Source organism: Littorina saxatilis, linkage group LG10 (genome assembly GCF_037325665.1).
Source record: "Littorina saxatilis isolate snail1 linkage group LG10, US_GU_Lsax_2.0, whole genome shotgun sequence".
NCBI lineage: Eukaryota > Metazoa > Mollusca > Gastropoda > Littorinimorpha > Littorinidae > Littorina > Littorina saxatilis.
In genome coordinates this window covers 6903524-6926430 of record NC_090254.1, presented here as the reverse complement: position 1 = coordinate 6926430, position 22907 = coordinate 6903524, and the positions used below count along the sequence as shown (strand labels likewise).

The following is a 22907-nucleotide window of genomic DNA, read 5'->3' as shown; positions in this document are numbered from 1 at the left end:
ACGAAGTGTTCCAGTCCCCTGTGACTGACAGGCATAATCATAACGAAGTGTTCCAGTCCCCTGTGACTGACAGGCATAATCATAACGAAGTGTTCCAGTCCCCTGTGACTGACAGGCATAATCATAACGAAGTGTTCCAGTCCCCTGTGACTGACAGGCATAATCATAACGAAGTGTTCCAGTCCCCTGTGACTGACAGGCATAATCATAACGAAGTGTTCCAGTCCCCTGTGACTGACAGGCATAATCATAACGAAGTGTTCCAGTCCCCTGTGACTGACAGGCATAATCATAACGAAGTGTTCCAGTCCCCTGTGACTGACAGGCATAATCATAACGAAGTGTTCCAGTCCCCTGTGACTGACAGGCATAATCATAACGAAGTGTTCCAGTCCCCTGTGACTGACAGGCATAATCATAACGAAGTGTTCCAGTCCCCTGTGACTGACAGGCATAATCATAACGAAGTGTTCCAGTCCCCTGTGACTGACAGGCATAATCATAACGAAGTGTTCCAGTCCCCTGTGACTGACAGGCATAATCATAACAAAGTGTTCCAGTCCCCTGTGACTGACAGGCATAATCATAACAAAGTGTTCCAGTCCCCTGTGACTGACAGGCATAATCATAACGAAGTGTTCCAGTCCCCTGTGACTGACAGGCATAATCATAACGAAGTGTTCCAGTCCCCTGTGACTGACAGGCATAATCATAACGAAGTGTTCCAGTCCCCTGTGACTGACAGGCATAATCATAACGAAGTGTTCCAGTCCCCTGTGACTGACAGGCATAATCATAACGAAGTGTTCCAGTCCCTTGTGACTGACAGGCATAATCATAACGAAGTGTTCCAGTCCCCTGTGACTGACAGGCATAATCATAACGAAGTGTTCCAGTCCCCTGTGACTGACAGGCATAATCATAACGAAGTGTTCCAGTCCCCTGTGACTGACAGGCATAATCATAACGAAGTGTTCCAGTCCCCTGTGACTGACAGGCATAATCATAACGAAGTGTTCCAGTCCCCTGTGACTGACAGGCATAATCATAACGAAGTGTTCCAGTCCCCTGTGACTGACAGGCATAATCATAACGAAGTGTTCCAGTCCCCTGTGACTGACAGGCATAATCATAACGAAGTGTTCCAGTCCCCTGTGACTGACAGGCATAATCATAACGAAGTGTTCCAGTCCCCTGTGACTGACAGGCATAATCATAACGAAGTGTTCCAGTCCCCTGTGACTGACAGGCATAATCATAACGAAGTGTTCCAGTCCCCTGTGACTGACAGGCATAATCATAACGAAGTGTTCCAGTCCCCTGTGACTGACAGGCATAATCATAACGAAGTGTTCCAGTCCCCTGTGACTGACAGGCATAATCATAACGAAGTGTTCCAGTCCCCTGTGACTGACAGGCATAATCATAACGAAGTGTTCCAGTCCCCTGTGACTGACAGGCATAATCATAACGAAGTGTTCCAGTCCCCTGTGACTGACAGGCATAATCATAACGAAGTGTTCAGTCCCCTGTGACTGACAGGCATAATCATAACGAAGTGTTCCAGTCCCCTGTGACTGACAGGCATAATCATAACGAAGTGTTCCAGTCCCCTGTGACTGACAGGCATAATCATAACGAAGTGTTCCAGTCCCCTGTGACTGACAGGCATAATCATAACGAAGTGTTCCAGTCCCCTGTGACTGACAGGCATAATCATAACGAAGTGTTCCGGTCCCCTGTGACTGACAGGCATAATCATAACGAAGTGTTCCAGTCCCCTGTGACTGACAGGCATAATCATAACGAAGTGTTCCAGTCCCCTGTGACTGACAGGCATAATCATAACGAAGTGTTCCAGTCCCCTGTGACTGACAGGCATAATCATAACGAAGTGTTCCAGTCCCCTGTGACTGACAGGCATAATCATAACGAAGTGTTCCAGTCCCCTGTGACTGACAGGCATAATCATAACGAAGTGTTCCAGTCCCCTGTGACTGACAGGCATAATCATAACGAAGTGTTCCAGTCCCCTGTGACTGACAGGCATAATCATAACGAAGTGTTCCGGTCCCCTGTGACTGACAGGCATAATCATAACGAAGTGTTCCAGTCCCCTGTGACTGACAGGCATAATCATAACGAAGTGTTCCAGTCCCCTGTGACTGACAGGCATAATCATAACGAAGTGTTCCAGTCCCCTGTGACTGACAGGCATAATCATAACGAAGTGTTCCAGTCCCCTGTGACTGACAGGCATAATCATAACGAAGTGTTCCAGTCCCCTGTGACTGACAGGCATAATCATAACGAAGTGTTCCAGTCCCCATCCCGGTGTAACACGAAATTTTTACTCCACGAAAAAATTACTCCGGAGTAAATATTTCGTACGAAATTCTTACTCCGAGTACACTTTTCGTACGAGAAAAAAACTCCCCAAGGCACGAAAAAATTACTCCCTCCACGAAATTTTTACTCCCCATTTTTTTTACTTTCAGTAAAAATCTCGTACGCAAAAATGGGAGTGCGAGCGAAGGGATAGTGCCAATAAGTGATATCGCGCACACGAATGTCGCGCTACCCTCCTTCCACCCCTTCCACCACCAAAATTAACAGGGGACAAGGGAGTAAACATTTCGTACACCTGGCATGGGAAGTTAAATTGCTTGTGTTGGGGTGAAGTAATTTATTCGTTATTTATTCGCCAGGGGAGTAACATTTTTGTACGAAATGTTTACTCGGAACTCACCTGTCTTGGGGAGTAATTTTCTCGTGTAATGGGGGAGTGCTTTTTTCGTAAAGGGAGTAACTTTTTCGTACGAAATGTTTACTCCGGAGTAAAAATCTCGTGGGAGTAATTTTCTCGTGTTACACCGGCATTCCTGAATCGCGTGTTTCAGTTGGACTTTGGGCCGAAATTAGTCGATAATAAAACACTACATTGCAGCAATCCACAGAGAAAACAGTTATCCAATGGATACCATCACACTGCAACATACAAGGGAATGAGGAAGCTGACAGGCTGGCGAAAGAAGGAGGGAAGCTACCACAAGAGAACCAGCAAGTTACATTTGGTGAGGCAAAAACCATTGTAAAAGAGAAGCAACGGAAAAAGTGGCTGCAGCAACACCCTCACTACAACCCTAGAGACAGTTACTATCAACTCTCCAGAAAAGACCAGGTCATCATTGTGCGCCTGAGAACCGGCCACTGCAGACTCAGGCACCACATGTTCTCAAAATTCCACATTGGGGACACGCCTGTATGCCACTGTGGCATCGCAGACATGACAGTGGAACACCTCCTCCAACACTGTCCAATCCACCAAAAACTACGAGCAGAAATATGGTCTGCTGACACACCAGTTCAGGAGAAGATCTTCGGCAACCTGCGGAGTCTTTGCTGTACTGCAGACTTCATCAGAAGTTCCGGAGTCCCTGTCTGAGCGATCGAGAAGAAGAAGAAACCGTTATTTCAAATTCGCGGACTGTTAGAAAACTATGACAGACATATGTTTCGACAATGATATCAACATTCGCCTGCCGACAAGCAAGAAGACTGCCATTTAAAGACACTTTATATAATTATCTACCTTATTTATTATTATGTTCTGTAGAAGGATGTTCATGTTTTCACATTTAAACGTTTTTTTACTGATCTAATTTCTGGCTTGTTCCTGCATAGAGATGATTCTGTGTTCTTTCCGTGTAGACAACACAACTGATATTTTTCTTCATATCTGTGTAATCCCAATTGTTATATAAAATAAATGCTTACAATTACAAACCAATGTGTGTGTTTGGTTGTATGTGTGTGCGCGCGCGTGATTGCATGTGTGTTATAGCGAGTGGTGTGAGGAAAAGGGTGCACGTTACTGTTGTTTGCGACGTGCTAATGACAACGTTTAAAAACACAATCCCGATATATTTTTTTTTCAATCACTTGAGCTGTCAGGAGAGCCTCTGCAGGAGCACACACACACACACACACACACACACACACACACACCTACACACACACACACACGCACACACATACACACACATACACACGCACACACATACACACACACACACATACACACACGCACACACACACACATACACACACACACACACGCACACACACACACACACACATATATACACCCACACACACATACACACACACAAACTCTTTGTAACTTAGGTTTTAGTCACGTTTGGCATAACCAATCTACATTAAATGTACACAAATTAAAGTTTGCCATTGACAAAAAACAACAAGAGGAATATACAAGTCGCGTAAGGCGAAAATACAATATTTAGTCAAGTAGCTGTCGAACTCACAGAATGAAACTGAACGCAATGCCATTTTTCAGCAAGACCGTATACTCGTAGCATCGTCAGTCCACCGCTCATGGCAAAGGCAGTGAAATTGACAAGAAGAGCGGGGTAGTAGTTGCGCTAAGAAGGATAGCACGCTTTTCTGTACCTCTCTTTGTTTTAACTTTCTGAGCGTGTTTTTAATCCAAACATATCATATCTATATGTTTTTGGAATCAGGAACCGACAAGGAATAAGATGAAAGTGTTTTTAAATTGATTTGGACAATTTAATTTTGATAATAATTTTTATATATTTAATTTTCAGAGCTTGTTTTTAATCCAAATATAACATATTTATATGTTTTTGGAATCAGCAAATGATGGAGAATAAGATAAACGTAAATTTGGATCGTTTTATAAATTTTTTTTTTTTTTTACAATTTTCAGATTTTTAATGACCAAAGTCATTAATTAATTTTTAAGCCACCAAGCTGAAATGCAATACTGAAGTCCGGGCTTCGTCGAAGATTACTTGACCAAAATTTCAACCAATTTGGTTGAAAAATGAGGGCGTGACAGTGCCGCCTCAACTTTCACGAAAAGCCGGATATGACGTCATCAAAGACATTTATCAAAAAAATGAAAAAAACGTTCGGGGATTTCATACCCAGGAACTCTCATGTCAAATTTCATAAAGATCGGTCCAGTAGTTTAGTCTGAATCGCTCTACACACACACAGACAGACACACGCACGCACACACACACGCACATACACCACGACCTTCGTTTCGATTCCCCCTCGATGTTAAAATATTTAGTCAAAACTTGACTAAATATAATAAGATACTGGACAAAAGAAAAATCAGATACATATTCCAGTAAATCTTACGAAATGCAGTCATACTTAATACAAATTAAGAATAATAAACACAGAAAGATGTTAAGCAGATTAAGGACTAGCACACATTGTCTAAAAATTGAAAGTGGAAGACATCAGAATATCCCTAAAGAAAATCGTCTTTGTATTGAATGCAATGTCATAGAAGATGAAATACATTTTCTAGATAAATGCAATAAATATGTTAAATTAAGGGATGAATTTAAAGAAGATGCTTCACATATCAATATGAAATATGCTAACAAAAATCCAAGTAACTTATTTTTAGAAGACGAAGTTCAAGTTCGTCTTGGCAAATTTGTTACGGATTGTTTTAGCATTGTATAATGCATTATTTGTTGTTTGTTGTGTCAATAACTTTACTGGTTCATGACAATAAACATTATTCTATTCTATTCTATTCTATTCTACACACACACACACACGGCGACGCACAAAACAAAACTGACTCAATCTTGATAAAGTGAGACATGTTCCTTTCAAACTTGAGCGTACGATGATTTTAATTAGACGATTTGTGTTAGAAAAGTACTTTTGTGCAATGGTTGATATACCAGGTTACGTAAATAGTTCGTCACTGTCCCGTAGTTTTATGTTAAAGAGAAGGAAAAAAGTTAAACACATTCATAAATGGACTTCAGATTTAAAGTTACAGGGGCAAACAATGACATGTTTTGTTAACACGCTACAAAAGCACACATCATGATTGTATGATTCACCATTTTCTTTGATACAGGTCTCTGGTCGAATGTTGACATTAGGTTACATCCACGGTCTGGCTTGTACAGGAGTTGTATGGGTATAAATCCCACTGAACAAATGGTAAAGTAGAAAAACAGCGTACCAAGCCAACGCAGTAACAACATTAGGTTGGTGGAATCCTCCTGTGATAGGTAGAGGTTAATGGTATCCACTTCTGGTTGTAAAAAGTAAATGGTTTCCTCTAATGATGATAACAACACGTTATTGTCCAATACAATATTACATTCAAATGAAACATTTTTTTGACACATCCAGCCAGCCTGTAAACGATTATAACTTGCATTCCTTTAGAATTATTAGGACATTCAATGATAGGTGGTGGGTTCAAGTGCTAGTCTTTCGGATGAGACGAAAAACCGAGGTCCCTTCGTGTACACTACATTGGGGTGTGCACGTTAAAGATCCCACGATTGACAAAAGGGTCTTTCCTGGCAAAATTGTATAGGCATAGATAAAAATGTCCACCAAATACCCGTGTGACTTGGAATAAAGTGTAAAAAAAAATTCCATCTCACACGGCATTAAGTCTCAGGGCTTGGAAACATGAATACACGCATGCAGGAAAAAAAAATGGGTAGCGCCGTATACTGTATGGCAGCTCGCTTTCCCCAGGGAGAAAGCAGCCCGAATTTCTGTGAGGTTACCCTCATGGACTATATAAAATCTTATCCTTATCCAACGCATTAAACACATACGTTCACATATGATAACAAGCACACCCATAACAGTTAGTTTATTGCCCCAGTGATAGTTGAAAGTTAGTCATATCTTCCTGTGAAAGTTAGACGTTTGGTGAGCTCCTCCTGTGGTAGTTTGAGGTCATTAGAATCCCATGTGATTGTACGAAGTTAGTGGAATCCTTCTGCGGTAGTTAGATGGGGTGTGAAATCCTTCTGTGATAGTTACAGGTTTGTGGAATCCTCTGTTTCTGATCCTGTCGCGGTGGCGCCATACGCTGAATCTCCGTCTGCAAAACACACACGCACGCACACACACACACACACACACACACACACACACACACACACGCACACACACACACACAAACTTGTCAGGTCAATATCTTTGATACTAATGAAATTATCAAGCGAAAACCAAAAGAAAATGTTGATTTTCAACAACTTTACTTTCCCCGAAATGTTATACCAAACACGCGTATCTCACAATCTTGAGGCAGTATGCACCGGCTTGATAGGAAATACCTGCTTCTACTTCAGCTTCAGTTTTATCCCTCCGGAGGCTATCTTCTCTTCTGGCAATCCTTGCTTCATGTGATTGAGCTCTCCTGGGCCTCTTTCTGTACTCGTTTGATGCGTACAAGACTACAACGTCTTTTTGCTCAACGCTAGCACGAGCAAACTTGCCACAGTCATTGTCCATGAGCTATCATTGAATATTAAAAAAGGTAAGGAAACAGAAGCTTCAGCAGAGTAAGTCGGACCTCAAAGATGCTCTAGTAACACTTGCTAGCCTATTATATAGTTAACAAGATAGCCCATACGAAAGGGAATGTACCTTTCGTGTAAAGATTTTCTTCTTTTGAAGTCTTACAAAATCGTAATAGGGCCTACCTCTGACACTGCTACTACTCACCTGGATGACGGCGTCGACACATAATAATGACGAGGGCGACGAAGAGGATGGAAACTACGGCCAGTGCGACGCCCACACCGATCGTTGCAGGACGATACTGGTCACTCTGGCTCTGCTCTTGGGTCTGACCTGCAAGTAAAAGTTATATTAATTCTTGACCTTTCTTTTCATTAGAAAGGGCAAGTGCCCGCATGCAGATTGCTATAAACAAAAACACACACACACACACACACACACACACACATACACACACACATACACACACACACACGCATATATATATACACACACACACACACACACACACACACACACACACAGAAACACACACACTCACCTCCCTCTCTATTTCTTGCCTCTAACACGACATTCAGTCAAATATTGACTCCTGGTGAGAGATTATTAGCAAACAAAGGAATCTGAACATACCTTGACGATTAATACAAACACGTAGGTAGACACATTCCGATTATCAAGTATTGCATAGAGGAAGACTTCATTGCCAACACTGAGGGCAAGCGTTGGACGTTTTTACATTTAGTCAAGTTTTGACTATGTACATGTTTTAACATAGACGGGGAATCGAGACAAGGGTGGTGGTGTGTGTATGTATGTATGTATGTATGTGTGTATGTGTATGTGTATTTGTATGTATGTATGTATGTATGTATGTATGTATGTATGTATGTATGTATGTATGTATGTATTTCTGTGTGTGTGTGTGTGTGTGTATGTGTATGTGTGTGTGTGTGTGTGTGTGTGTGTGTGTGTGTAAAGTTTGTTTGTTTGTTTGTTCGTTCATGGGCTGAAACTCCCACGGCTTTTACGTGTATGACCGTTTTTACCCCGCCATTTAGGTAGCCATACGCCGCTTTCGGAGGAAGCATGCTGGGTATTTTCGTGTTTCTATAACCCACCAAACTCTGACATGGATTACAGGATGAGCTACATCCCCGCCGTGTGTAAAGTCATTCCGAGAAAACCACTGTACCGATCTTCATGAAACTTTTCATGAGATTTCTTGGGTATATTATCCCCACCCCTATTTTTTTCAATTTTTCGATAGATGTCTTTGATGACGTCATATCCGTTTTTTTACGAAAGTTGAGGCAGCACTGTCACACCCTCATTTTTCAACCAAATTGATTGACATTTTGGTTAAGCAATTTTCGACGAAGTCCGGACTATGGCATTGCATTTCAGCCTGGAAGCTTAATAATTAGTTGATTAGTTTGCTAATTAAAGTTGTCATTAGAATCAAATTTTCAAAAACAGATTTAAAAAATATTGCATTGTATTCCTCATCTTCTCCTGAATTCAACAATATATAGATATGTCATGTTGTTTTCTCTAAAGCTGTGCTCAGAATGAAAGAAAATAGGTTCTGTAAGTACCACGGACACGTGCTACGCGGCGGCGAGCGTGACCCGTCTCGGTCTTTGGTATGGTTAGCCGAGACTATCTGAATGTAGTCTCGGCGATGATTGGTCAGTGTTGTTGATCTTGACTAAATGTTTTTATATCGCTTCACGCGACTTGTTTTAATTTGTTATTTAAAAGAAGTCAAAACAAACTTTTTATATAGCTTAAGGAGAAAAGTTGTTCAGAACCGGTAGAACTATCATCTGTCAAAAAGACTTGTTTGCAGTTTTCCGCGGTGTGAGTCTTGTTTGTACCTTTCTTCAGACCAAGAGGAAAAACGTCAAGTTTACACCCCAAAAGAGCCCCACACTAAGCGTCACATATTTATATATTAGTTTGAACTCTCGTGCTTCTTAAAACTATCAGGCTCATAAAACAAGAGTCTGACCGACGAATGCAGTTAAACCGACCTTAACAGGTGTGAAAAACGTGCATCCGGCACTGACTGGCTAGTGAGGTCAGTGTGGCGCGTCACTGAGGCTCCTCCGCCATTGAATGTACCCTCTTTGGTCGTACCACTCAAACATTGACCAGGGTAGAGCAAACACGATTAAGAGATTAACGCTTGACCCTTTTAACACAAGATAGTACGAATCATCCTGAACAAGTTTTCTTCTTAAGCCTAGTATAAAATTGACTGTTTTTAAATACAGGTAATAACAAACACACGTCCACAGCTGGACCCTCGAACATGCTATGTCTGTCCGTATGTATTGCTGGCCATGGTGAGTTCACGCTCCTTGTTTCTGTGTTGAATGTGCATCTAATTAATCATTTACCTAGCCGTCCACTCAGCCTGATGACGACCGAGGCCTCAGCGCTGTGTCCATTATTGGCAGCGTTGGTCACTCTGTACGTCACAGTCTTCCCGTCAACCTCTGCGGCAGATCTCGGGGTCAGAGTACAAGTGAACCCTTGCTGACCTTGACACAGACCTCCCCACTGCACCATGCTCCATCTCAGCGGTTCCACCTTGATGACGTCACTGATGACGTTGACCTTTATGTTGTTGCTGATTTCATAAGACACAGCAACTTGCAGGCTCACGTTGTCTGGTCCGTCTGAAGGAAAGAAAAACTTCGTTAGAACCTTTTTAAGAACGTTTACATCTAGCTTATTGACAAGAAGACTGAAAGAGGAAGAATACGAGTTCGAATGTTCGTCAAATCAGCAGGAGTTATCTTAAGAATTGTTCTTAACTCCAGAATGTATTTACTAACTATATCTTGTTCGTTCGAGATGTTAAACAAAGACCGTGGTGCGAAACACAGCTTTTAGAACTGTGTCGCGTGCAGTGGTGATTGAGACGCACCTGAGCGTCGGCAGCCCCACCTCGCATCAAGCTGCACGATGGCTACCAGGATTCATAGGCCAGCAGCACAGTCGGTCAACTACATTTCAATGAGCCAAATTACAGTAATCCGATCAAATCGGGTTTCATGACAAATATTTCAGTTTGCCGAATGTGTTTTTTTGCACAGGTGATTGCCCGATTACAACGCTGTCCTCTCCAAGTACCGCGTGCGGACAACCGCAGTCGGGCGACGAAGCAGTGGTCCGACTGACAGTGTGACGACCGCGAATCCATGAAACCGGCATCTGGAATGGAGTATTCGACAACGCATGTCCCTTCTAATGGGACAGAACAAGGAAGAGGAGAAACACTTCAATCTTAAAATAATATCGTATTATTTTGGCGGTGTTTTTAATTTTGTCCATGTATTTCGAGTTAGTTTCTTTGGCTGACTAGATCAGTTCAAAAGCAACGAATCTTTAATCAGTCCACAACAGAGCAGCAAAAAAACAGAACTTACATGCCACGCTGTCTGTGAGCTTGGCGATCATTGGCTGCAACCAGTCCAGCTGACACGTGACCATCTTCCCGTCATCCTCTCTGCTCACTTTACCTGAGGGGAACGTCACTTCCTTAGCACCGTAGTCTGCAGTTGCAATGGTGTCGTTGCCTAGCATCCAGACCAGCCGTCCTGTGGGGTACCCCAGAAAATCAGCGGTACAGACACACGGCACCACGCCAGTCTCGGGGATGTAGCCGAGATCGCTACAGTTGTGGGTAGCTTTGCTGGGTGCGGCTGGGAAAGAAAAGCGTTAACATGTTGTTAACCTCTACTCTCCGCAGACAAGCTAGGTTGGGTGGTTGGTAGTTTGGTTGGTTGGTTGGTTGGTAGTTTGGTTGGTTGGTTGGGTGGTTGGTAGTTTGGTTGGGTGGTTGGTAGTTTGGTTGGGTGGTTGGTAGTTTGGTTGGTTGGTTGGTTGGTTGGTAGTTTGGTTGGTTGGTTGGTTGGTTGGTTGGTTGGTTGGTAGTTTGGTTGGTTGGTTGGTTGGTTGGTTGGTTGGTTGGTTGGTTGGGTGGTTGGTTGGTTGGTTGGTTCAAAGTTTTTAACGTCCCTTCAACCCATGCGGGACTGATTCAATTTTGTTTCCCTTCGCAATGTACATATGGTGGTCTCCGTTTTATGGAACTATTTATCAAATCAAAATGAAGAAGGTTCTAACAAAAACTCATGTCTTGTCACACTTGATACTGCAAATCTTGTTAAACACCTTGATCTTCTTTAAAAACTTTTTTTTAAAATTTGTCTCTAGGGGGAACACCCCCACCACCAACACCAACACCACCACCACCAACACCGTCTTATCCAAAAATAACAAATTTTAAAACTAGCCAGCATACTTACTAACATTGAACCTCTCGTTCACGGTAAAGCTCCGTACGTCAGAGAAGCCGTAATACGTGTACACCTTGAATCTGTAGTAGATACCCGGGGTGGGAGGGAGGTGCCAGGAGTAGATCATGCGCCCCCTGTTGTAGAGTTTACCGGTGTTGGTGTCGGTGTAAGATGTCAACGAGTCACTGTACGACTGACGTTCCTCTGTGATGAAGTCATTGGCATTGCCTAGTGTCGCGTCCGTTGTCGCCTGTAAAACCAACAGTGATGTAAAAAGAAAGCCACTTATTTCCCCGTGTAAACGATCATGTTTACAACCACAGACCTGTCTAAGCTTTTACACCAGAGCAACATTCCGGAATGAGTTTATACATGTATTCGTAGAAACAATCTGCATTTCTTTCTTGTTCTTGTATTTTTTTTAACTATTTTGTCATGTACCCTCAGTGGGGTTTCTTGAATACACTATTTACCTTGCCTTGCCTTGCTTTGACACAAACAACCTACAGCCTGGCCATTGTTGGTGCCTAATGGGAATTTTGTAATCGATGAATTTTCAGAGTGTTATTTACAAAACTATTATGCAAACCCAATTCTGCGCAGAATTAGAAAGAAGCGAGGCTGTAGTAATACAAAGACGGAAAATCTTCCCATTAAATTTAAAAAAAAGTGCACTCATTTCAAGGAAGACGAAGAGGATCGTAACAGCTAGTGTGATGTAAATGGTGGGACATCTTCTATATTGACTTGCTTTGAGATCGGATTAATTTCATTGAACCTATTTTCAAGATGAGCGTGACTTTTTTCAAGGAGAATCAACGTGGGACGCTTCATTTGAATGCTACCGTTATGCTTAGCAATACCATACGGAAACATACTTTTGATACAAATTGTACTTGCCCTGAAGGATTGATGCACTCGGAATTCATACATTTCGGAGGTTGAGAAGGCGTTGGTGACGTCACACGTTAAGATGGCTGCCCAGTTGTGCTCTCTGATTTCCACGTGGCAGTTGTCAACCAATGGTACAGCTGTCGATGGGAGTGATTGCAAAATAATTGTTCAAGCAGTCGAGATGCTTAAGGTTCCATTTATCTACATGAAAACGTTATTTTGATGTTTGGAATCGTCTCTGTCTATCTCTGCCTATGCCTATGTATCTGTCTGTCTGTTTGTCTGTCTGTCTGTATGTCCGTCTCTGCACGTGTTTGTCTCCCTCGCTCTGTCTCGTTCTCTCTGTCTCGTTCTCTCTGTCTCGTTCTCTCTGTCTCGTTCTCTCTGTCTCGTTCTCTCTGTCTCGTTCTCTCTGTCTCGTTCTCTATGTCTCGTTCTCTCTGTCTCGTTCTCTCTGTCTCGTTCTCTCTGTCTCGTTCTCTGTCTGCTTGTATGTCTGTCTGCCTCGATCTCCCTCCCTCCCTTCTCTCTGTTTCTGTCTGTCTGTCTGTCTGTCTGTCTGTCTCTGTCTCTTTTTTTCTCTCTGTCTCTGTCTCTTTCTGTCTGTCTGTCTTTCTGTCTGTCTGTCTGTTTGTCTCTCTCTCTCTCTTCTTTTAAGGATAGTATAGGTCAAACGCGACGACATAAAGAAGCAGATAAGAGGATTACAACGAAAACAAGGACACATTGAAACAAGTCGCGTAAGGTGAAACTACTACATTTAGTCAAGCTGTGGAACTCACAGAATGAAACTGAACGTAGTCCGCCGCTAGTGCAAAAGGCAGTGAAAGTGACGAGCCTGTTTGGCGCGGTAGCGGTTGCGCTGTGCTTCATAGCAGGCTTTACTGTACCTCTCTTCGTTTTAACTTTCTGAGCGTGTTTTTAATCCAAACATATCATATCTATATGTTTTTGGAATCAGGAACCGACAAGAAATAAGATGAAATAGTTTTTAAAACGATTTCGGAAATTTAATTTTGATCATAATTTTTATATTTTTAATTTTCAGAGCTTGTTTTTAATCCAAATATAACATATTTATGTTTTTGGAATCAGAACATAATGAAGAATAAAATAAACGTAAATTTGGGTCGTTTTATAAAAAAATAATTTTAATTACAATTTTCAGATTTTTAATGACAAAAGTCATTAATTAATTTTTAAGCCACCAAGCTGAAATGCAATACCGAAGTCCGGCCTTTGTCGAAGATTGCTTGGCCAAAATTTCAATCAATTTGATTGAAAAATGAGGGTGTGACAGTGCCGCCTCAACTTTTACAAAAAGCCGGATATGACGTCATCAAAGACATTTATCGAAAAAAAGAAAAAAACCTCCGGGGATATCATTCCCAGGAACTCTCATGTCAAATTTCATAAAGATCGGTCCAGTCGTTTACTCTGAATCGCTCTACACACACACACGCACAGACACACACACACACACACACATACACCTCGTCTCGATTCCCCCACTCTACGTTAAAACATTTAGTCAAAACTTGACTAAATGTAAAAAAAACACACACACGACTGAATGAACAAATAATGCAGCAGAAAGATACTCACTGAAAACTTCTAGCGTTCTAGAATCGGCCTCCGTGGACCCATTGTATGTGTACAAACACGACCACGTCCCACTGAAGTTTCTCCCAACCCCTTCCACTCTCAAGTTGCTGTAGTCTTTGGTCTTCGTCACGGTGACAGTAGGGCCCAATGGTGAGGTGCAATTACCAACGTCTACACAGGTTCCAAGGTCCAGTGTCTGTCCAGTGGAATTGGTCAGTGTCCAGGTCACTGTGCTGGGGGCGTAAGGAGAGGTGTAGCATCTCGTAAAACTGACCAGTCCGTCTTCGCGGGCCTCGGGTAGTACAAACATTTTTACACCTGTGAATATAGAAATGAGTTTGTAAGAAACACATGGTGGTAAAGCTTCACTTCACTGGAATATGAATGAAGACTTCGCAATGCTTAAATTATGGTCTACCTGTCTTTGTATCTGTCCGTCTATTTATCTATGTCTGCCTTTCTTTCTTTATATCACACACACACACACACACACACACACACACACACACACACACACACACACACACACACACACACACACACACACACACACACACACACACGCGCGTGCGCGCGCGTACACACACACACACACACACACACACACACACACACACTTACATGCACACACACATGCACACACACCCTTTCAAATACTTACGCACGATTTTCAGTTCACAGGTGTCAGAATCAACAGTACCGTCAACCAAGGTCTCCCGACACGTCAGATTGCCAGACAACTCTGAACCAATTTTGAACAGTTTGATATAAAAGCTCCCCACGTGCGGGAACTTCAACGTGGAGGCGTTGTAAGACGAGCTACAATTGGCTGGTCCATAACACGTGCCGAGATGAAGAGCGGCTCCATCCTTGGTGAGCAGCGTCCACTCTACAGTGCTGGTCTGGTCAGCCGAGCAACGTATGTAAGGGTCGTCACGCCTCTCTACGTAAATAAAGCTCTCACAGGTCAGTAGCCGTGCTGCTTCTGAAAAAAAGAAAAAGACCTGGCCATGGGTCAAGGTCAAGGAAAATCACTCTTTTTTGCAAGCAAAACCTTGTCAAAAATCCGGGATGAATTTGAGTAAAAACATATGGGTCTGGTCGCGGGCAAGTGTGCCGTTGTGACTGCCAGACTGCACGCATAAAACGATCAATATTGAAAGTCGAGATGTAAATTTGTTGGGGTACCGATAACTTGTTCGCCGGATGGTCAGAAATCTAAAAGAGAAAATTCTGTGATCTTTAGCCAAGAAAACCTTTTTGCTTTAGAAAGAGTGCAGCATTGAGACATTCACATTTGCACATTCACGGATGTTTTATCTCTCGAAGAAACAGAAAAAACGCATGTAGGTCTCCCGGAAAACGGCTCCAAATGTTGGATTTGTATGAGAGGAGAGCGGAGAGGAGGAGTTTTTAATGGCTAATTGACGATGTTAGCTTGCGGTCTGGTCCCATCCCTACCTGCGGAAATCTCCCTTACACAGACATGGGATATAACCCACTATCCACGAGACGAATACCACTCATAACATCCTTCAGAAGTAAGCAGACAACAAAAGCTCGATGTTCCAGCGATGATATCAATGTTCCATCCATCAAATAGGAAGAAATCCAAAACCAGACAGACTGCTAACGTTCCAAACTTCAGGATACAAAAACAAGTCGCGTAAGGCGAAATTACAACATTTATTCAAGCTGTCGAACTAACAGAATGAAACTGAACTCACTGCATTTTTACAGCAAGAGCGTATACTCGTAGCATCGTCAGTCCACCGCTCGATGCACAGGCAGTGAAATTGACAAGAAGAGCGGGGTAGTAGTTGCGCTGAGAAGGATAGCACGCTTTTCTTTATCTCTATTCTTTTTATATTTAGTCAAGTTTTGACTAAATATTTTAACATCGAGGGGGAATCGAAACGAGGGTCGTGGTGTATGTGCGTGCGTGTGTGTGTGCGTGTGTGTGTGTGTGTGTGTGTGTGTGTGTGTGTGTGTGTGTGTGTGTGTGTCTGTGTGTGTGTGTAGAGCGATTCAGACTAAACTACTGGACCGATCTTTATGAAATTTGACATGAGAGTTCCTGGGTATGAAATCCCCGAACATTTTTTTCATTTTTTGGATAAATGTCTTTGATGACGTCATATCCGGCTTTTCGTGAAAGTTGAGGCGGCACTGTCACGCCCTCATTTTTCAACCAAATTGGTTGAAATTTTGGTCAAGTAGTCTTCGACGAAGCCCGGACTTTGGTATTGCATTTCAGCTTGGTGGCTTAAAAATTAATTAATGACTTTGGTCATTAAAAATCTGAAAATTGTAAAAAAAATATAAAAATTTATAAAACGATCCAAATTTACGTTTATCTCATTTTCCATCATTTGCTGATTCCAAAAACATATAAATATGTTATATTCGGATTAAAAACAAGCTCTGAAAATTAAATATATAAAAATTATTATCAAAATTAAATTGTCCAAATCAATTTAAAAACACTTTCATCTTATTCCTTGTCGGTTTCTGATTCCAAAAACATATAGATATGATATGTTTGGATTAAAAACACGCTCAGAAAGTTAAAACAAAGAGAGGTACAGAAAAGCGTGCTATCCTTCTTAGCGCAACTACTACCCCGCTCTTCTTGTCAATTTCACTGCCTTTGCCATGAGCGGTGGACTGACGATGCTACGAGTATACGGTCTTGCTGAAAAATGGCATTGCGTTCAGTTTCATTCTGTGAGTTCGACAGCTACTTGACTAAATATTGTATTTTCGCCTTACGCGACTTGTTAACTTTCTGAGCGTGTTTTTAATCCAAACATATCACATCTATATGTTTTTGGAATCAGGAATCCACAAGGAATAATTTTCAGAGCTTGTTTTTAATCCGAATATAACATATTTATATGTTTTTGGAATCAGAAAATGATGACGAATAAAATAAACGTACATTTGGATCGTTTTAAATTTTTTCTTTTTTTTTACAATTTTCAGATTTTTAATGACCAAAGTCATTAATTAATTTTTAAGCCACCAAGCTGAAATGCAATACCGAAGTCCGGCCTTCGTCGAAGATTGCTGGGCCAAAATTTCAATCAATTTGATTGAAAAATGAGGGTGTGACAGTGCCGCCTCAACTTTTACAAAAAGCCGGATATGACGTCATCAAAGATATTTATCGAAAAAAAGAAAAAATTGTCAGGGGATATCATTCCCAGGAACTCTCACGTCAAATTTCATAAAGATCGGTCCAGTAGTTTGGTCTGAATCGCTCTACACACACACACACACACACACACACAGACAGACAGACAGACAGACAGACAGACACACATACACACACACACACACACACACACATACACCACAACCCTCGTCTCGATTCCCCCCTCTACGTTAAAACATTTAGTCAAAACTTGACTAAATGTAAAACCAAGGCAGCTTATTGGAACGTTTTATCTATGTAAGAACAACACGTTACATTTGTAGGTCTCGTCTTAGGGTCAGAAATGCATCGTGAGTTTTCAAGTCTGCGAAATGGTGCTCATTAAAGTTTAAGCTTTCACATCAGAATCGTCTTTTGCAAGAAGAAGGTCATTTACAATGAGAAAGGCGATCGCTCAAGTAAAACACACGTTTTATGAAAGGAACAATCTTAAGTATTTCTAATCTCCTTCTGTCACATTCAATTGTGCTTATTCGTACATCGCTGTGACGCTCTGTTAGTCTGTCTGCGTGTACGGCAGTATGTTATAACATTGTATGATTAGTATTGACATCTATAAGGCAGTATTTTATAACATTGTATGATTAGTAGTGACATCTTTAAAGCAGTATTTCATAACACTGTATGATTAGTATTGACATCTATAAGGCAGTATTTTATAACATTGTATGATTAGTATTGACATCTATAAGGCAGTATTTCATAACATTGCAATACAATACAATACAATACAATAACTTTATTAATCTCTAAAAGAGAAATTACATTGCTGAGCGTTTGTGTCCGTAATAATAACATACATAAAACATTCAAGATAAACATTTGTTCTTTGTCCTGAGAAAATATAGCACATTGGTTATCACATAAGAAAGTATATTAAAAATAAATTAACATGCATTCACCATCAACAATGCACAAAAGAAAGTCAGCACCTTGCCGGTTATCACATATTGTCTAAGATTAAGAGAGTAGAATGCAAAACAAAATCAACAATTGTATGATTAGTATTGACATCTATAAGGCAGTATTTCATGACATTGTATCATTAGTATTGACATGTTTAAGCTTTGTTCAAGAATGTTTGCTAGCTCGATGTCTGTTCCAACTGGATCGTTTTTTCTGTCTGTCTATCAGTCTCTGTCTCTCTAAAACGGCGTATGAGCTAGTATGCAAAAGCGGTAATACCTGAGACGCATGACGTCATGTGTAGAACCATCACAATGACAAGGGCAAGCTTTCTCAGTCCCCACATACTCACACACTGCTCTGAGGCCGTTGGGAAATCGTTGCGTGAGCCCTCTCCAGTGACGATGCACAAAATGCCAAGTGTCAAGACATGACTACAGTTTTGAAAACTTACCTCCCCAACACTTCAAGCACAAGTAATATTCTCTCGGCGTTAGGCCCCCCCAAAAAAGTTGTATGTTTCTGGTAACATGGCTACAAAAAATAGGGTAGGTAGGTAGGGATTTTTTTTATTTTTTTTATTTTGTTTTGTTTTTTGGTCAGGGTAGAAAATAACTATACAGTGACGCAAAGAGACTGGACTTACTATACAAAGAGAAAGACAACACATTACAAAACAAATGAGACAAAAGGGATGCGGGGTTATCCCCCTTGTGTCGTCTGCCGTCTGTCGTTTGACGCTTTTTTTTCTTTTTTCTTTTTCACAAATGCAATAAAAAAAAGTCTAGGGTCGGCGGGAAAAAACAAGGTAGGGTCGGGTGACCAGAAACGTACAACTTTTTTTTTTGGCCTTAACATCTCCCAAAGAGCAAATGGAAACTTGAGACCCAGCCAGTTTTGTTAAAGGTACAGCCAGTTTTGTTAAAGGCACACTCCTTCCGTAAAAACAGTCTGCTCATTATCTCAGATCTGCCCGGAGTTTTCAATGAGTTAAGGACATAACCCACTTGAATACATGCCGAAAATCAACAGCCTGGATGCGTTCTCGTCAGAGTATGTTTTGATGAAATAATTGCTTTAAAATTATAGGTGCAGTTCGTGGCACGAGTCACCAAAAATTGTACGATGAATCAGGATTTACAACACTGAAGGAGAGGCGAAAAAGACACAAATTGATTTTGTATTTCAAATTAGTTAATGCACGCGTGCCACCATACTTACTAGAACGTCTGCCTCCTCTCGTTGCTTCTGTGAACCCTTACCATAGACGAAGACCACTTGACAGACAGACTCCCCACTCTCGAACTGAATTGTATAAAAAGTCATTTTTTCTGTCTTCGACTTCCCTGTGGAATGAGCTTCCAGATACTGTAAAACAACTTGATTCTATTGGGTTATTTAAAAAACGTATTAGTTCTGATGATTCTGTTGTTCCCTCGTATAGATACACATCTGATCGAAAATCAGAAATTATCCATTGCAGACTGAGATTGAGGATCAGCAATCTAAATAGTGATCTATTTGACAGACATTTAATTCCCGACCCGTCATGCACTTGTGGTTATCCTGTTGAAAATGCGGAGCACTATATTTTTCATTGCCCCTTATCTCTTCAAATACGTGAAGTCACCTTGTCAACACTGCCCAACTATGATTTGCTAACCGCTGATGATTTTCTGTATGGCAATAGAGACAAGTCAGACAGCGAAAATGCATTGATATTTGACCAGTTATTCAGGTTTATCTTATTAAGCAAACGTTTTGAATAATGAATGCATTTATCTCATCCATGTTCGAAACGACCATGTGCAGTACTGTTTACATTTCTTTGTTCTGGTAGTATTTTATTTTCAACCATGTGGAATTCATTGTATGCGTGTGTGTGCGAGTGAGTGTGCGAGCGCGTGTGAGTACTGTTGTTAGTTTAGCATTGTTTTTTTTTGTTCTTTTGGGTTTTTTTCCTTTTATTGTTACATATTTGTCTACCATAATTTACCATTATTATTTTGACATTATTTCAAATTTGTTATATTAAAATTGTCCGCCAAATTTCATTTGCTTTTAAGAGTACGCTCATAAGCCTAGCTTGTTGTGCTCCATGTTCCTTATTTCATGTATGCGGTAATAGTACCAATGGAATTTATTGAATAAACTTGTTTAAACCAAATCAACCAAATTCTCGCTCTGTATAGAAAGCAGCCAGGATGTTGATTTTCGGTGAAGGGATGCTGTTATCCAATGAGAAGGACTGTGCCTTTCAGAGAGGGTTAGAGTTCTCACTGGCGGTGACCTCTGTTCCCGTACGTAGCGACACAAATATGCAAGGCAGAACAATAACTGGCCTAGCATTACCCCCAGTCATATAGCGAACACAAACATTCCACGAGACATTAAAACGAAGATCTCTCCCTACAAACACGATACATTGAAACGAAGATCTCTCACTACAAACACGAGACATTGAAACGAAGATCTCTCACTACAAACACGAGACATTGAAACGAAGATCTCTCACTACAAATACGATACATTGAAACGAAGATCTCTCACTACAAACACGAGACATTGAAACGAAGATCTCTCACTACAAACACGATACATTGAAACGAAGATCTCTCACTACAAACACGAGACATTGAAACGAAGATCTCTCACTACAAATACGATACATTGAAACGAAGATCTCTCACTACAAACACGAGACATTGAAACGAAGATCTCTCACTACAAACACGATACATTGAAACGAAGATCTCTCACTACAAACACGATACATTGAAACGAAGATCTCTCACTACAAACACGAGACATTGAAACGAAGATCTCTCACTACAAACACGAGACATTGAAACAAAGATCTCTCACTACAAACACGATACATTGAAACGAAGATCTCTCACTACAAACACGAGACATTCAAACGAAGATCTCTCACTACAAACACGAGACATTGAAACAAAGATCTCTCACTACAAAGACGATACATTGAAACGAAGATCTCTCACTACAAACACGATACATTGAAACAAAGATCTCTCACTACAAACACGAGACATTGAAACAAAGATCTCTCACTACAAACACGAGACATTGAAACAAAGATCTCTCACTACAAACACGAGACATTGAAACGAAGATATCTCACTACAAACACGATACATTGAAACGAAGATCTCTCACTACAAACACGAGACATTGAAACAAAGATCTCTCACTACAAACACGAGACATTGAAACGAAGATCTCTCACTACAAACTCGAGACATTGAAACGAAGATCTCTAACTACAAACACGAGACATTGAAACGAAGATCTCTCAACACAAACACGAGACATTGAAACGAAGATCTCTCAACACAAACACGAGACATTGAAACGAAGATCTCTCACTACAAACACGAGACATTGAAACGAAGATCTCTCACTACAAACACGATACATTGAAACGAAGATCTCTCACTACAAACACGAGACATTGAAACGAATATATCTCACTACAAACACGAGACATTGAAACAAAGATCTCTAACTACAAACACGAGACATTGAAACAAAGATCTCTCACTATAAACACGAGACATTGAAACGAAGATCTCTCACTACAAACACGAGACATTGAAACGAAGATCTCTCAACACAAACACGAAACATTAAAACGAAGATCTCTCAACACAAACACGAGACATTGAAACGAAGATCTCTCACTACAAACACGAGACATTGAAACGAAGATCTCTCACTACAAACACGAGACATTGAAACGAAGATCTCTCACTACAAACACGAGACATTCAAACGAAGATCTCTCACTACAAACACGAGACATTGAAACGAAGATCTCTCACTACAAACACGAGACATTGAAACGAAGATCTCTCACTACAAACACGATAAATTAAAACGAAGATCTCTCACTACAAACACGATAAATTAAAACGAAGATCTCTCACTACAACTCGAAAAAGGAACCACTTTGAGAACTGGATAATTGCCAGCGGTCTTGGTACATCCATTGACACCACACTATCCTGGATAATTAGTTCACCAATGAGGTGCGAACCATGGACAGTTAATTAATGTTTCAATGAAAGGCATGTTCGCTGTCAGTGTTTCTCAACCCAAGAAGTGCGTCGTGTGTTGTACGTGTTATTCATTCTGTTGTGCGAAAAGCGTAACTGTTAAACGTTTTATTGCATGTTAAACTCTTCTGCGCATAAAAAGCTCTCCTGGCAGGCAACGACAACAACAATTGTCTGCACACGTGAAGGCCACTGGTGAATACTGAAGTAAAGCAAATCTTTGTTGACGTCTGCACAAACCTGAATGTATCGTACACTGGCCTACCTCCGTTTACCCTAATTTACATACGTAGGATATACTGTGATATGTACCTGCTAGGTTGTTTCCTGTCGCTATCTGGGTCACATAATGTGTGTATGTTGCGAAACGCGCTTTATTCCCCCCTCTGCTTCTTTACCTCTGTAAACTTGTAGGGGTAGTTATTTTTCGATAATGACCCAGCAACCAAACAAATAACGACCCAGCAACAGCCTGAATCCTCGATAGTGCAATGGGTTGAGAGGTTGTTCTGTTTCGGTACTACTTTTTGCGACTGA

The 22907-nt window shown here is 41.1% G+C and overlaps 1 protein-coding gene across 2 annotated transcripts; it reads right to left on the bottom strand.

Annotated features, from left to right (window-relative positions):
* Positions 1 to 5689: 5689 nt before the first annotated feature.
* On the bottom strand, positions 5690 to 22463 carry LOC138978059 (uncharacterized). 2 transcript variants are annotated; one of them, XM_070350688.1, is made up of 10 exons: positions 22242 to 22463; positions 18571 to 18684; positions 14830 to 15153; positions 14169 to 14486; positions 12570 to 12700; positions 11679 to 11919; positions 10797 to 11072; positions 9762 to 10043; positions 7561 to 7689; positions 5690 to 6934 (listed from the first exon to the last, which is right to left on the bottom strand). In XM_070350688.1, the coding sequence occupies exons 2-10, from the start codon at positions 18635 to 18637 to the stop codon at positions 6870 to 6872; spliced, it is 1833 nt and encodes a 610-aa protein (XP_070206789.1). In that variant the 5' UTR covers positions 18638 to 18684; positions 22242 to 22463; the 3' UTR covers positions 5690 to 6869. The 2 variants fall into 2 exon arrangements, with proteins under 2 accessions (XP_070206789.1, XP_070206788.1); XM_070350687.1 differs by having other exon boundaries at positions 22264 to 22463.
* Positions 22464 to 22907: the final 444 nt, after the last annotated feature.

What these genes read in the sequence shown, in the direction of transcription:
- LOC138978059 (XM_070350687.1), bottom strand. Translation starts at nt 22,300, where the DNA reads ATGTACCAAGACCGCTGGCAATTATCCAGTTCTCAAA. An exon ending in GAACGAGAGGTTCAATGTTA is followed by an intron (nt 11,073 to 11,678) that starts GTAAGTATGCTG and finishes TTTCTTTCCCAG; the next exon opens with CCGCACCCAGCAAAGCTACC. An exon ending in GCTCACAGACAGCGTGGCAT is followed by an intron (nt 10,044 to 10,796) that starts GTAAGTTCTGTT and finishes TCTTTCCTTCAG; the next exon opens with ACGGACCAGACAACGTGAGC.